We start from the raw sequence: 16,802 nt of genomic DNA, 5'->3' as shown, positions 1-16,802 counted from the left end.
AAATGTATGTTAGATTTCAGTTTTGACAGCACTTGATCACAACAGTCAAGATTAGGTATTCTGTGTGTGATAAATTTATTAAAAGTGCATAACAGTGTTTCATTCCAACAATGTATTTATTCTGTAAATATTAGCTGTTCCAGTTTACTGCAATGTATTTTGACAGTTTCCAGACAAATGATCAGTGTAGTAAGTATTGTATTCAAATGTATTTTGTTTTTTATGTTATACTTTCTGATATGTTGCACACCCACGAGAATAACATCATTTTTGGGTCCGTAGAACGAAAACTGAATGTAATCTTATCTAATCTAATCTACACATCTGCAGAATACACTGACATGATCCTTCTGAATGGCGAAGCTCACAGTAATGGAAGAGCGATTCGTCGCCTGTATGAAAATCGTTCTCCACGACGTCCGTCTCCATGGCATACCCTTTTCGTCACAATTAGACAATGATTTTGAGAAATGTCACTGTCAGCAGGCGTGACTGTGATTCTCCAAGGAGACGTCACACACCCAAATTAGAAGAAGCCGTACAGTATCACGTTGAAAAGAGCCCGTCAACGAGTACAGGAGCAACATCTTTAGCTATTAATGAGTTCAATTGTAAAACAAGTGATTTGCTTGGTCATGTCTAATCAGTTACTTGTAAAAGTGGTCGCATTACCAACATGTTTTCAAATAATTATAGCACGGAAACGATCCGGACATGGGTTCCAGATCAAAATATTATCTACTCACTTCCCTCTGCAAGCCCTAGAAGTTTGTAACGGGAATTTCCGAATACCCTGTATGTACGATTTCTGTGCATACTGATTATGATTCGCACAGGGCGTCATCGGAACGGAAGACAAAAATGAAACGAATACCTTAGTGTAAAATTCAAGGAAATTATTATAACGAGAACTTGGATGAATGATGACTCACAGTAATGAAATGCGATTATTTTACTTTCTAGACTGTTGTGAAGAACGTTGTTGAATGGTGCTTCCAGAGATCACTAGATGCTTCCGAGTCTCATCGTTGCAGTTCGTAATATCGATAGTGATGGAAATTGATATTTGAAAATTGTGAAGAGTTTGGCGTCTGTTTCCAGATACCAATTTCAGACAAATCTCTTACTGAGTGCTGGAACATGATGAAAATCAGTGTAAAAGTTCCGGATAGCAGTACCCTGCTACCGGTGGAGGTAAGAAATAGAAGTATACGTAGACAGGGACGACAAGGGGTTAAGAAGTGTGTATGTAGTGTAGTGAAGTTTACGTTTTCAGACAGTTCGTAACTTCGAAAGCAAGCCAGAAAGAACATGGTATTGTGTGCGAAACCTTTTTGACGGTGCTTTCTAATTTTCCCAACTGCTGTAAGTAAATTAATCTTCCAAGTGTGATTTCAGCATGATTTGTATTTTCTGAGCTTAATATAAAGGCAAATCATGTGTAAAGACTCACAGGTCTGTAATGAGGTGACGACGGCGGGTGGTAGGGATCGACCGTTGTTTTCTTGGAGAATCGTCCCTTCCTTTGCCTCAAGTAATTTTGGAAAAGTTCACGCTTTGTTATTTCCACACTGTCATTTGTTGTTCACACAAACTTACTCTGTTGTCATGTCAAATCCACCATCCGTAGCAGTTTTCATAAAACATATATATATTTGGTAAAGCTGTGTCACGGATAAATGGAAAAACATTGTTTGTTTACTTTTCATAAATCGTTAGCGACTAAGTGCAACATCTTGATTTCTTCAAAAGAGAGCCGCCAGTTTCGATAAATAAAATTCCACGAAACGCCTACACAAATAAGGTGTTTGGCATGCATTTGTGCCTTAGTTCTTTCCATATAGACTCTAAGAATGAAGCCATTGCATTTCATATAATTGTGTTATCTGTAGCCATATGATGTTATAAAGAAAGCTAATTGCAGTGGGAGAATTTTCTGCTTGGCATTCATGAAGTCACTTCTGAGGGTTTTCAAATGTTGAGTTCGGTGTATTGTTTTGGCTGTCATCTAGTCTATATAACTTTCAGAGCTGTTAACAATAGCAAGGTAGAATTGTTCCCATTGTGACTCGAATATGTGTGTTGATTGTCTTCATGTGTTTGATATCCAGATTATGTGAAAAGATGAAGCACAATCTGGTGGTGTTCAATTGAGATAAAAATGTTAATGGCTGTATTGGTATTTCATGAAAGATTTATTTTTTATTTCTGTTGTATGTCCCTTTGACAGCAGGTAGTTATTTCCAATAAAAGGATAAATAAGTTTACTAGCAACTGTTGCAGTTACTGATACCTAAGTTGCATATAGAATGAAAGTTTTTATTTGTATTTAATATTGTGATTTTATTTAAGGCATTTTTTTGTCATTATGTTTACAAACCATTTTAATTACCACCACTGAGCGAAATGTGTTCCACCGTAATTATTTTCCCAAAGCTGTTTGGTTTGCTTCACCATTCGTGTTACCTTTGTTGCTAAATGCTGTCATGTTTTGGCCATATCTTTCTCGGGCATATGCCCTAGTTTACAATAATTGCACCCCAAAGATAGCGTGCTTATGTTTAGGTTTTAAAATGAAAGTCGCGGTGTCCTAAAGAGCAAGCTGGTGCGGTGGTTACCACACTTCACTCACATTTGAGAGAACGGCAGTTCAAGCCTGCGTCCGGCAATCCTGATTTACATTTTCCATGATTTCCCTAAATTGCTTCAGGCAAATGCCATGATGGTTCCTTTGAAAGGGCATGATTGACTTCCGTCCCCATCCTTCCCTAATCTGATGGGACCGATGCGATGACCTCGCTGTTTGGTCGCCTCCCTGAAATAAACCAACTCTGTCCTTCCTTTTTCATTGAATCCCGTTTAAGGAAAGTCAGGGTTTTGTATTTACTTGGAGATTTAACCTTACATCCTTGACCTGAAACCCACTGACGTCTTTTTGGACATCAGATACATCATTCTGTTTGTGCGTTATGACAATGATTGCGCTGTATGCCACATCCCTCTGACATGTTTTATACCATCCTCCACTGCTAGTGCTGCCACCTGCAGTCTGAGTGGCTATTGCAAGTTGATGTCAAACATAGGTAGTGGCCACATTAATATGAGTGGACTGTGTATTTTCCAATGTTTAATTTCCTTCATGTCAACAGTTCTGCTGCCTTTTCAGAAACGTAATGCAGAGAAGTGTGCCTTCCTCTCCACTTGTGATATAGCTCCTGTCACAGTTCCCTGAATGGGACAGTAAATTTCATAAGAGTAGTGAATACAAAATGTTACGATGATAATATTGGCTTCATTATTTATCCATTACTTCCAAAAAACGCAATTCCTCACAACATATACAACCACCGTGGTCAACTGTACGCCATCATCCTCGTAAAACAAACTTACCTCAACTGTGTATTTCTCAGTGCTTTGAACACTGAACTCAATGAGTGTTTGGAAGAGATATATTGCTCTGGTGCTGCTGTAACTTGTTAGTGACTTTTTTCCTGAGATGCTGGAACTTCTATTGTATTAGCTTTATCAGTTAGTTTTTTCAGTTTGTACAAAAGATGTGCAGTGAAAAAGGAGTTTAACTAGGATTCATGTGCTGTGACATCAGATGTATCAGCAGTCATTCAGCACTGTCAACAGCCCCTTCTCCATGGGATGTACAAAGGAAGTGCCAATATAACACAAAATAGTAAACTTCTTTGCTGAAAGTTATGTTGGCTGTGTATCGCTGTTTGAAATTTTGACTAGCCCCATAGAGAATATTTCCACCACTGTAAGATTAGGAAATATATTTTTTAGATTCTGAAGTATTTTTGATTAAAAGCATGAACGGCTCATTTACCATGTTGCAGATAATAGATACTACTGCATAAAGACACAATGTTGCTTAACATTGTTCCCAAAATATCAAAAAGTTCTTTACAGATTTTTCTTCAGATTTTTACAAGATACTGTAATAAAAATTAAAGTGGATGTAGGCTATAAATTTCTGAAACAGCAGTGTTCAGGTCTCCTTTAAAACACTGAGAAAGAAAACATCCATTCATTTCAGAGACTTCAATACCCTATCAAGTTTTGTTTGCAGTAACAATGAACAAGGCTCAAGTTTAGCGAGAAGGGGAGGGGTCAGAAGATTAGGACATGTATCTAACTCCCATAAATATTTAGCAATTGTGAAGTATTGCTGGGTTCGCTGCTCAGATAAAATAGGTTTTGAGTTTTGGTTGGTAACTATGTTACTGCTGTGTAAATGGTGATTTGTTAAAGCCTCCAGTGCCTGTACTCTGCACCTCTCTGAAGAGCAATTTAGTTATGTCAGTCTGGAGAGAGTTAAGCAATATCAGTCTGGAGAGCACAAATGCTCTTTAAAACATTCTCATCTTTTGTCGCTTTAAAAAAGGAACTTTGCTTCTTTCCCATGAAACAGTAGATAAGAAATCTGGCTACATTGACTCTCCTGGCGCATTAACTGATTATATTCTTCTTGGGTCTTTAGTCAAATCATGCAATAATCTGAACACACTATGCTAATTTTTTTGTCCATTTTAAGTACATACCACAGTTTTATCGTTCTTTATACAGATGGATCTCAGCAAGAGAATGCTCTCAATTGTTCTGCTGTTTTCCTTGATGGGGTTTTTGAAGTGCATCTTCCAAAACAATTTACAAATGATGTGGAATTACGTGGCATTGTGATAGCATTAGAGGAGATTCAAAGACATCACCGTAAAAGGTTTCTTGTCTGTTCTGACTCTCTTAGTGCACTGTAAGCATTTCACCAAATGTATCCAGTAGACCCACTAATTCAGCTCATCCATGACTCCTTAAAGCAGCTTCAACACAGAGGCAAGGAGGTGATCTTTTGCTGGATACCTGGCTACATTGGAATATATGGCAATGACATGGCCGACAAAGGTGCCAAGTAAACGTGTTGGGATAGTGCCATCCATCAATTCCCATCCAGTTGCATCTCATCATCTCTTTTTCTGACAGATGTATCATGCATCAATGGGAGACTGAATGGTTGCAGATGACAAATAACAAACTGCGGTCACTCAGATCGACCACAAAGGTGTGGTGGACTATATATCACTCTCACTGCTGGAAGGAGATTCTGCTTACCAGACTGTGCATCAGGCATAGCTTTTTAACACATGGCTTCCTCCTCCAGTGGGAAGAACCACCAATCTGTGAAGTTTGTTGTGTGTCGCTTTCAGTTCATCATATTTTGGCTACATATGCTCTATATACTGATATTAAGGCAGCCCTCATCGTCGCTGGAGATATGCCCGTCATCCTCACAGATACCGATTTGTGTTACAAGGGTGGTGAAATTTTGTGAACTGCCAAGTCTCGTCCGTAAACTGGTGGGAAAGGGTGACAGTCTTTAATGTATTATAAACTGATCCGCATGTGGGGACAGCCTTCGTCTCAACCCATGAGATTTGCATGCTGACTTTTCATCATGGCACTGATGACCATGATGTCGAGCACCCAATAATAATAATAATAATAATCTGGTATTTTCTGCCAGTCGTAAAAGGCGAAGGAAAAAAACAAACCACTAATAGGGTAACCCCCCTTTTAGTGTGATTATTTGGTTCAGGACAGAACTAATGAATCCTCGGACAAGCGCTGTCATGGTCGAGGACGACGCTTGAACCCTATGCCCGTCCACAATGATAACGACACTGCTAGCCACACGGAAGATGTTTTAAATCCAAATAGAGGTTTTTTGCAGGGTATGCTTCCTGCAACCACTCTAGAAGGAAAACAAAGACAGAGGATGAGATGGTCAGATGAAGTTAAGACACCTCATGTTCTGGTATTACCAAGCAACAAACTTAGGAACCAACACAACTGGATACAGATCACAAGTATACAGAACATTTATTACCAGATACCCAGAATTAAAATTTTTAACAGAACAAGGACTAGCTGATCAGATCCGTGTAATAATAAAAAATAACAGGATACCCCAGTCAGAATTAGAAAACATCAAACAACAAGTACAACAAATACTGAAACAAAATAATGTACAGTCAGAAGAAGAAAATACAGTAATGGACTCAAAACATCCCGGAGCAAACAAACAAAGAACAACACGCATCAATTAAACAATCAGAGGAAAACGAAATCTTAAGACAGCCACCAGAACAAGCACAAATAGAAAACAAAGTGACACACATATTAGATATAGAAGAAAAATTTCAGCTGACATATAAATAATACAAAGACACAAATACAGACATTAGACCATTCTTGCATAGACCACCAAATAACCCACAAGTCGAAACAACTATCAACACAATTGTACAAAGCAAAATATGGAAGAGTTAAAACTACTGGTTTATATAGGAGCACTCACTACACTAAATATACACACTAGGCAGAGATCAGAACCAACCAACACACAGAAGAAACCCACAAAACCAGCATGGCAACACAGGCTACAGATCAGAATAGAAAAACTGAGAAAAGACATTGGACAGCTTACACAATTCATAAGAAATGAAATGTCAGGGGAAAAAAAACGAAAAAGATTAGGTAAAATCTCACAACAAGAGGCGAGAGAGCAATTAGATGAAAAGAAGCAGAAATTACAAGTATTGGCCAAACGACTTAGAAGACACAAAAAAAGTGAAAATAGAAGGAAACAAAACCAAACATTCAACACAAACCAAAAGAAATTTTACCAGACAATAGGTAACACACACATTAAAATAGACAATCCACCAAGCATAACAGACATGGAACACTTCTGGAGCAACATATGGTCAAACCCGGTACAACATAACAGGCATGCACGGTGGATACAAGCGGAAACAGACACATAACAGATGATACCGCGGATGCCTGAAGTGATAATTTTGCAACATGAAGTCACCCAAACAATTAATTCTACGCACAATTGGAAAGCCCCTGGAAAAGATAAAATAGCAAATTTCTGGCTAAAGAAGTTCACCTCAACACGTTAACATCTAACTAAATTAAGTTACATTGCAGACCCATACACATTCCCTGATACACTTACACATGGAATAACTTATCTGAACACACAGCAAACCCAGCTAAATATCGCCCCATAACATGCCTACCAACAATATACAAAATATTAACTTCAGTCATTACACAGAAATTAATAACACATACAACACAGAACAAAATTATAAATGAAGAACAAAAAGGCTGTTGCATAGGAGCACGAGGATGTAAAGAGCAACTGATAATAGATGCAGAGGTGACATATCAAGCTAAAACTAAACAAAGGTCGCTACGCATACATTGGTTACTAAAAAGCTTTTGATAGTGTACCCCACTACAAATATTGGAAGTACACAAATATAAAAAGAAGAAATTAACAAAACTAATCGAAATATCCATACCCAGTACAACAAATATACAAAAGAAAACAGGAGAAAAAATTGAAAAATACATCCAACTGGCTGAGGAAGTCAAGGACATGTGGCATCAGGATATAGTTGACATTACACCAATTATACTATCAACTACAGGAGTCATACCACACAATATCCACCAGTACATCAATGCAATACAGCTACATCCAAACTATATACAACTACAGAAATCCGTAATTATTGATACATGTTCAATCACCCGAAAATTCCTGAATGCAATATAACATATACCGTACAGTTGAAAGGAAGTCACGCTTGATCAAGGTCCGCGTCACTTTCCATTTTTGACCAGACATAACGTCTGAGAAAAGAAAGAAAAAATAATAATAATCATCTATGCTAATATCGCTGGAACTGATTCATACCATGAATGGTGGCCCTTTCCTACAATGCATAAGACCAACAGCATGTGTACAAAAAGTGTTGCAACTGTCCCTTAGCCCATATGAATGTACAGCACCCAATTGGTGAAAGCTGGCAAAAATGAGGACTCGCTGTCAATACATTTTGCTGGCTGAGTCAGTTTGTTACTGTGCATGTAGGATGGTGGGTTCTCTAACGTATCCTGGGGGCCTGTCTTTAGAAATAACAATAATTTTAGAAAGATATGTATCAACAGAATGTATTCATCCACTACTTAAGACTAGTGTGCTCTTTAGCTCACTAAAAGGTGTTGTAGGATTGAGAAAACCCAGTATTTACAAACCTCTTGCCATAGTGGGAAAATCGTAAATTGGCTGTATAATTTATATCATTCAACACAGATGGGCTGAACACCGTTGCCAAACATGTTTGATGCAGCCTTGCTAATCTGTGGTGGCAGAGCACTGTCTTTAAACATTCTGTGTCCCTCAGTACGGTGACACAAATGGTTGCCGCCTGTGTCTCTCTTTTGGGACTGTGTTTTAACCTATTGAAATTAGACTGGCAGAAAGCATTATGAAGGTTAACCTTGATGTAAGATTTGGAAGCCATTTTACCTAACTTTAAATAACAATGGTCAAGAATGTATTGACAGTGGTACTCGACAGCGATTCATCATTTTTGCCAGCTTCACCACGGGGGCATTGCACATTCACTTCTGTTAGGGGACAGCAGTGATGATTGCTGACACACATGCTGTTGGTCTTCTGAGGCATATGAGGGCAGCCATTCATGGTAGCAATCAAGAGATTAGCATACAGTGTTACCAGCTGAAGATGGCAGCTAGGTGCACTGCTGAAATAGTGTGTTCCGATGATTGCAGATCTGGGAAGAATATCATCAGTGGATAAGGGGCTTTGGTAATGTGTTCTCAAAGAAGTTGAAAGCATCATCTGTAGAACCTTCCTGAACCAACTTCGCTACACTTCTGTTGTGCCATTTTTCCATTGATACCAGCTGAAGAGTTCATTTGAGCGTGGTGAGAAAGAGTATAGGGATTATTTTTGCATCATTAAATTTCCACATTCCTGGTCTTTTTCCAAACACACTATTTTTTTTTTTTTCGTCACATACATGTTATAGTTTTGGGTGGAGATTTTAATTTACTATATATAGATTGGGTGTCTCAAATGTTTATAACGGGTGGCAGGACAAAGATTCCAGTGAAATTTTTTTAAGTGCTTTATCTGAAAACTACCTTGAAAAGTTAAACAGAGAACCGACTCGTGGTAATAACATATTAGACCTTCTGGTGACAAACAGACCCGAACTATTTGAAACAGTTAATGCAGAACAGGGAATCAGCGATCATGAAGTAGTTACAGCATCGGTAATATTAAAAAAGGTAGGAAGATTTTTCTGTTTAGCAAAAGTGACAAAAAGCAGGTTTCAGAGTACTTGACGATTCAACACAGAAGTTTTATAGTTCTATCTCAAGTACAGATAGAGTTGAGGATCAGTGGACAAAGTTCAAAACCATCGTACAATTTGCATCAGGTGAGTATGTGCCATGCAAGATTGTAAGAGATGACAAACGGCCACCGTGGTACAACAACAGAGTTAGAAAACTGCTACGGACGCAAAGGGAACTTCACAGCAAACATAAACATAGTCAAGGCCTTGCAGACAAATAAAAATTACACGGAGTGCAATGTAGTGTGAGTAGGGCTATGCGAGAGGTGTTCAACGAATTCGAAAGTAAAGTTCTATGTTCTGACTTGGCAGAAAATCCTAAGAAATTTTGTTCTTACATCAAAGCGGTAGGTGGATCAAAACAAAATGTTCAGGCACTCTCTGACCAAAATAGTACTGAAACAGAGGATGGCAGACTAAAGGCTGAAATACTAAATGTCTTTTTCCAAAGCTGTTTTACAGAAGAAGACAGCACTGTAGTTCCTTCTCTAGACTGTTGCACAGATGACAAAATGGTAGATATGGAAATAGATGACAGAGGGATAGAAAAACAATTAAAATTGCTCAAAAGAGGAAAGACTGCTGGACCTGATGGGGTACCAGTTCGATTTTACTCAGGGTACATGAAGGAACTTGCCCCCCCTTCTTGCAGCTGTGTACTGTAGGTCTCTAGAAGAGCGTAGAGTATAATGACTTTCCTGCAGACTAGAAATCTACTCTGTAGGAATCAGCATGGGTTTTGAAAAAGGTGATTGTGTGAAACCCAGCTCTCACTATTCATCCAGGAGATTCAGATGGCCATAGACACGGGTTCGCAGGTACATGCCATGTTTCTTGACTTCCGCAAGGCACTAGATACAGTTCCCCACAGTTGTTCAGTGAACAAAGTAAGAGCATATGGACTATCAGACCAGTTGTGTGATTGGATTGAAGAGTTCCTAGATAACAGAACGCAGCATGTCATTCTCAGTGGAGAGAAGCCTTCCGAAGTAAGTGATTTCAGGTGTGCCGCAGGGGAGTGTCGTAGGACTGTTGCTATTCACAATATATATAAATGACCTTGTGGATAACTTCGGAAGTTCCCTGAGGCTTTTTGCGGATGATGCTGTAGTATATTGAGAGGTTGCAACAATAGAAAATTTTACTGAAATGCAGGAGGATCTGCAACGAATTGACGCATGGTGCAGGGAATGGAATTCAATCTCAATGTAGGCAAGTGTAATGTGCTGCGAATACATAGAAAGATAGATCCCTTATTATTTAGCTACAATATAACATGTCAGCAACTGGAAGCAGTTAATTCCATAAATTATCAGTGAGTAGGCATTAGAAGTGGTTTAAAATGGCATGACCATATAAAATTAATCGTCGGTAAATCAGATGCCAGACTAGGATTCATTGGAAGAATCCTAAGGAAATGCAGTCCAAAAACAAAGGAAATAGATTGCAGTACATTTGTTCGCCCACTGCTTGAATACTGCTGACCGGTGTGGGCTGCGTACCAGATAGGGTTGATAGAAGAGATAGAGAAGATCCAACGGAGAGCAGCGCGCTTTGTTACAGGATCATTTAGTAATCGCGAAAGCGTTATGGAGATGATAGGTAAACTCCATTGGAAGACTCTGCAAGAGAGATGCTCAGTAGCTCGGTACGGGCTTTTGTTGAAGTTTCGAGAACATACCTTCACTGAGGAGTCAAGAAGTATATTGCTCCCTCCTACGTATATCTCGCGAAGAGACCATGAGGATAAAATCAGAGAGGTTAGAGCCCACACAGAGGCATCCCGACAATCTTTCTTTCCACGAACAATAGAAACCGGTTTTTGCATCTGAATGTTTAATTCTAAGTAGCATAATAGACACATTTATTCTGTTATTTCTTCTTATGAAAGACTTAGTCTAGTGACAGTACCACCTTTTCCTTCCGGGGTCCTGATGTAATGTATTGTCACATTTACAGAAACTTAAATCCTTTATAACATTTTATGTGCTTTTTTATCACAAGCTGAAGCAATTCACTAATTTTTATCAGAACTGTTTATTTTTAGAACATTTTGGGAGTGATCTTTGAATCTGAGCAAGTACCTTGCCTAAAGCTTGTTGAGATTTGTATGATTTGGAGACTCAGTGTTGGAACACTAATTTTCATTTAAAACATGGGCTTTCTTCAGTATCTGCTTCTTTTTAACTATAATCACTTGATTTGTTTAATGCTTCTTACCACTTCTTAATTACAGTATAAATTAGGCAGGCAGATCAGAATTCCACTATTTCCATTTAGAGTGGTTTTTAAGGGTTGCTGTGTAGTGTTAAGGAACAAATGTTACTGTAATTTCAGTATATAGAATCACAGGAAAGCAACTACTGTACATTTCTTATGCAAATTTGTCTGCTAGAACAGCTCATTGAAGGAAAAATTTTGTAAATGTGAGAGTTTGAGCAGAAAAGGCTTGGGCATCTCGTTAGCTGGGGTTGTGTACCAATGAAGTTACAAATTTCATGTATCCTATATCCTAATCAAGATATTAGTAAAGTGACTTTACGGGATAATTTTCTGTTCATGGTATGTAAATCATGATTACTCAAAATTCAGAAATGCCTGTTAACAATGTAAGGGATTTTAATTTTTTTCATAACAGGTTACCCATGCCACTCATTCATCTTTGTATTATCTGTTGCAGGTTGCTCCAGATGCAACTCTTCAATCCCTTAAACAAGCTATTTCTGAAACCAGTGGCATACCAGCTGCTAATCAGAGGATAATTTTCAGGGGTGTCGCAATATTTGGCAAGTAAACATAAATACATGAAAGAAGTAAAAATCTTTGTAATTGTGCATGCAGAATGGTAGCTTTTCAAAGCAAGTGAAAAGCGTCGATTCATTTAAATCAGTGAACTGTTAGATGAACTGTTTCGCAGTCCAGAGATTCTGCTGTGTTTCATTATTTGATAATTATAGTGAAAAATACGGGTGGGTAGATTCCAGCAGGCTCGGTATTAGAATCTCTGAAAAATCATTTCAGATAGTTTCCGGATTTTTGTCTTTGATTTATAGCTGGAGAAAGCATATTTTCTGTGTCTGTGCCTTTACCCACTCTTCAGCTATAGGTTGCTGTTAACTGTGACCCTAGGGCTAACATATTTGTGGTTTGGGGGCCCTACAAGAGCTTTGTGCTTTTTGCTTACATGTAAACTTTTTTCATCAAATTACTTTAATATGGGAATACTGTCAAGAGTGGACATGATTTCAATGCATGTAGGCGTGTTATTTCTTTTAAACCATGTCATGTAAATGCTAGGGTGCTTCCTTAAGGACACTGTGCTTTATCTTACTAATTAATGCCTCTCATTTTAGATAGGTGTTACTGGATTAGATATTATTTACATACATACATACATGCATACATAGTGTGATGTTCAAATTTGAAGAATTTATTAGGAAAACAAAATAGGCAAACATAGTTCGAAAAGAAAAGAGCTGCTAATTTTCCCAACAGGATCACTGAGTGAAATAGAGCAATTTGCAGCAAGTCAAAAAACATTTCGTCTACAGATTAATACAAGATGCAGCAAAAGTCTGTCACAACATTGTAACTGTTGCCTGTTTGATGCCATTTTCACGGCCATAGTGCTGTTGCTAGTAAGCACCATGCATTTCTTCTGGAAACTTTTCTTTTAAATCAATTTGCCCAGCACTTCGGGATGTGTTGAAGAGGACATGTTCCATCCTGTGACAAAATTTTGTTGTGGGTGAAAAACTTCAGAGAAACAGTTAAGGGGTAAAATCTGTGAAAGGGTCATCCAGCAATCAGAACATTAGAAAGTATTGCGAAAGTATGACATTGGACATTATTAAATATTAGGCAGCTCATAAGCATGTCCGCTATGTGTGTGTCTGATAACTGTCAGAGGTTACAGCTTCATTATTGCCCTTACATTATGGCTGAGGTTTAGCAACTGAAGACTCAAGATTGCAAAAGATTTGTAACATTTTTAGAACAAATTCTGGAAGTGATGACTGATGACGTGATTCTCAGTATGACTGAAAAGGGTTTTGCCAATTACGTGGTTAACAACCAAAACTTGCATTATTGCCCATACATTGTGCACATGAAAAGCTCATTGAATGGTCTAAAAAAAATGAAGGAAACAAGAGTTACAAACAAACTGCTCTTACTGGCCTTCAAAGTAATCACCATTAGCTACAACACACTTCCGATATCAGTTGTAAAGCTGTTGGCAACGATCAGCAAACACTTCTCATAGAATCACTTAAAGCACTGTGATCATATGTTGTTCAATATCCGCATCATTACAGATGATGAGACCTGGTGCTACCAGTGCGCTCTAAATTACAAGTTACAGTCAGTGACATGGTGTTTGTCTTCCCCACCTCTTGTAGCTAGAAAATCATGATAGATGAAGCTCTTGCTGTTGTAAAATTTGATCTTAATCTTGGATTTTGTCAGCCAACTTCCTCTAAGAGGCAACTGAATACGGTTCCAATAATACAGCTTTACTGTTGTAGAGTTTCAATGAATTCTTTTAGCATTATATTTAGTGGTTGCCTAATTTCTCACAATTATGACATTTCTTGACCACCATGTTTATCAGGTCTCATCCTGAAATTGAGGGTGTAGATCAATAAAGCACGTGCACTGGATGATCTTAAAGGAGCTTCCATACCAAATTTTGTTGGGGGCGTGTGCAGACTTTTTCTATGACACTTAAATGGCATGTGTACCCCAGTATGATGTATCAATAATCATATAGAAATTTGGTGAATAAGTGAGGAGGTATTTTGTAGCACCCTTCACAGATCAGCAGAAGTATGTTACGGTATGCATTTTAAAGTGATAATATAATTCTTAGGCTAATGTAGCTATGTATCAAATGAAAACAGCTTAGAGTGCTTGCTTGCACAGATGGCATTCCTATGCTTTAGGTGTAAGGAAGTCTAATACTTAACAGGATTAAAGTTCAATGGTTAAAAAAAAAGTAAAGTTGTCAGCAGAAAGGTTGGTTTGAACACAGTGCTTCATTAGGCATTGCTGCATTCAAGGTAGTATACTCTTGCCTTGCTCAGATCACTAGACTGACTTTCACAGCCAGTTATAGGAGGACCTACGGTTTAATGTGGGTTCATAATCGTGGAACAGTTTGGCTGTTTTCAAATTAACAAAACTTGCAAGAGGTGATACAGAGGTATAAGTGACGGATAAAAAGATTAGGAGTGACTGGAATTTGAACCCTGAACCTGAAGAAATGTAATCTAAGCACACCACTGAGCCCGCAAGCCACACGTTACATGATAGTAGAGTATCAGTAGGTTTTCTGAAGAAATGCTTCAGTGGAATGCCAGGAATTTGTCATTTAGGGACTACTGTACTGTAGGCTCCTCTGAATAAAGCCCTCTAAATCCTGTTAAGTTACCTGCTTCTCAAACATGAAAATTACAAATGAAAATTTCATTTTAACATTGTTTTTGATGTTGTCTTTAGTCAAAAGACTGATTTGATACAGCACAAGTTTGTTTTGAACAGTAATGCTGCTGACAAGATGACTCTTCTATATAAGTAATAGTATATACATTTGACAATGCTGGCGCTGATTTTGTGTTTAGCATTTGATGATGCCACAATGGCTCCAGTATATTAGGACATGTTTTTATGAAACGTAGACTGAAACTGATAGCCTGATGACAAAAAATTTGTGACCATAGACACAAAGTAAAGGAAATTTACTGCTCTCAATGATAGTTTATCTTGAGCAAACTTACTGTCTCTGATTAATTACTGCAGGCTGCATTTATTTGAATCTGCTTGCTGTAGTCATACCTTGTCCTCCCTCTGATATTTCTGCCCCCCCCCCCCCACTTTACTTTCCTCTAAAACCAAATTGACTATTCTTGATGACCATTTAGTCATTCGTCCTTATCAGGTTGTGCCACAAATGCCCTCCCCTGTTTGATTCAGTACCTCCTCATTAGTCATATGATCTACCCATCTAATCTTCATCATTCTTAAAGAGCACCACATGTCAATAGCTTGTATTCCCTTTTTGTCAGAACTTTTTATTATCAGTGTTTTACTTCCATACCTGGCTACACTAAATACCTTCAGAAAAGATTTCTTGTCACCCAAGTTTATCTTCAATGTTAACAAATTCCTCCTTCAGAAATAAGTTCCTTTCTATAGTCAGTATGCATTTTATATGCTCTCTACTGTGGCGGTCAGTTAATTCACTGTTCAAATAGCAGAACTTGTCTGCTACTTTCTCTCTCATTTCATAATCCAATTCTTTCAGTATCACCTGATTTAATTCCACTATATTCCATTACCCTTGTTTTAATTTTGTTGATGCCCTCCTTATAACCTTTCTCAAGACAATATCCATTCTGTTCCACTTCAGTCATTTGCTGAGTTAATTATAGTATCATCAGCTAACATCAGTTTCTATTTCTTCTTCGTGAACTGGAATTTGTTCTCCAAATTTTTATTGGATTTCCTTCACTGCTTGCTGAACATAGAGAGTGAAGAAAACTGTGGACAGGCTGCAACCCTGTCTCACTCCCTTCTCAACTGTAGCTTCCCTTTCATGTCCTCTGACTGCAATCTGATTTATTTACAAGCTATGTATAACCTTTATGTCCCAGTATTTTATTCCTGGTGGCTGCAAAATTCCAAAGACTATAGCTGATTCAACATTATCATAAGCTTTCTGTAAATCTATAAATGCTGTGAACATTGATTTACCTTCCATTAACATATCATGTAAGATAATCCTTGGGTCATTATTGTGTCACGTGTTCTTACATTGCTCCAGTGGTCAGTTGCTACCAGTTGCACCATTCTTCTGTAAATAATTGTGTTTTGAAACCATGAGTTATGAAGTTGATAGTTAAATAACGTTCACACATGTCAGTGCTTGGTTTCTTTGGAATTGGAATTATTATATTCTTCTTTAGGTCTGGCAGTATTTTTGCCTGTCTCATACATCATGCACACAAGGTGGAATAGTTTTATCTTGGCTTACTGTCCCAAGGCTCTCAGTAATTCTGAGAGATGTCGTCCGCTCAGGGGTGTTTGTTTAGACTTCGATGCTGTGCGTTTTCTCACAATATCATCCCCACAGGGGGCTCTCCACTCTTTTGTGGATTGATGTTTGGCTACCACGGGGCCCCAGCCTTTGCAGCATTTTTTCCCTTCTCTGCTGCATGCCCATCCTCTTGCTGTTCTTTTTCCCTCCACTTCAGGAACATACCTGGGATGTTATTAGGAATGTTCTGCATTGTCTTTCGCTGATGTAAGAACCATCTCACCTTTGTTTTTCGCTCCCTTTTCCTTTCTTTCTCTTCTCCTCTCATTCTTTTGCTTCAGTGTTTGAGGTTTCTCTTTTTCTTCGTCCTCCCTGTGCGCTCCTGAAGGCTGTCCTATGCATTTGATGCATAACAGGTGACTGTGTAATGCATAATTTCCAGCCCTGGGTTGACTGGCAGGGTCTGCACATATCCCCTGGTACAGGCCAGGAGCAGGGAGGGGTGATCGCCTGAG

At 38.4% G+C, this 16,802-nt stretch overlaps 1 protein-coding gene across 1 annotated transcript in view; it reads left to right on the top strand.

Annotated features, from left to right (window-relative positions):
- Positions 1-1,026: 1,026 nt before the first annotated feature.
- The window catches only part of LOC124721792 (ubiquitin domain-containing protein DSK2), a 36,254-nt gene continuing 20,478 nt past the window's right edge, over positions 1,027-16,802 (top strand). The window contains exons 1-2 of the mRNA XM_047246911.1: positions 1,027-1,194; positions 11,932-12,037. Coding sequence (XP_047102867.1) covers positions 1,141-1,194; positions 11,932-12,037 — 160 coding nt within the window. The 5' untranslated portion in view covers positions 1,027-1,140. The remainder of the gene's footprint in view (positions 1,195-11,931; positions 12,038-16,802) is intronic.

The sequence above is a fragment of the Schistocerca piceifrons genome, chromosome X (assembly GCF_021461385.2).
Source record: "Schistocerca piceifrons isolate TAMUIC-IGC-003096 chromosome X, iqSchPice1.1, whole genome shotgun sequence".
Taxonomy (NCBI): domain Eukaryota; kingdom Metazoa; phylum Arthropoda; class Insecta; order Orthoptera; family Acrididae; genus Schistocerca; species Schistocerca piceifrons.
Note: the sequence above shows the minus strand (reverse complement) of the source record. Positions and strands in the feature narration are given on the sequence as shown.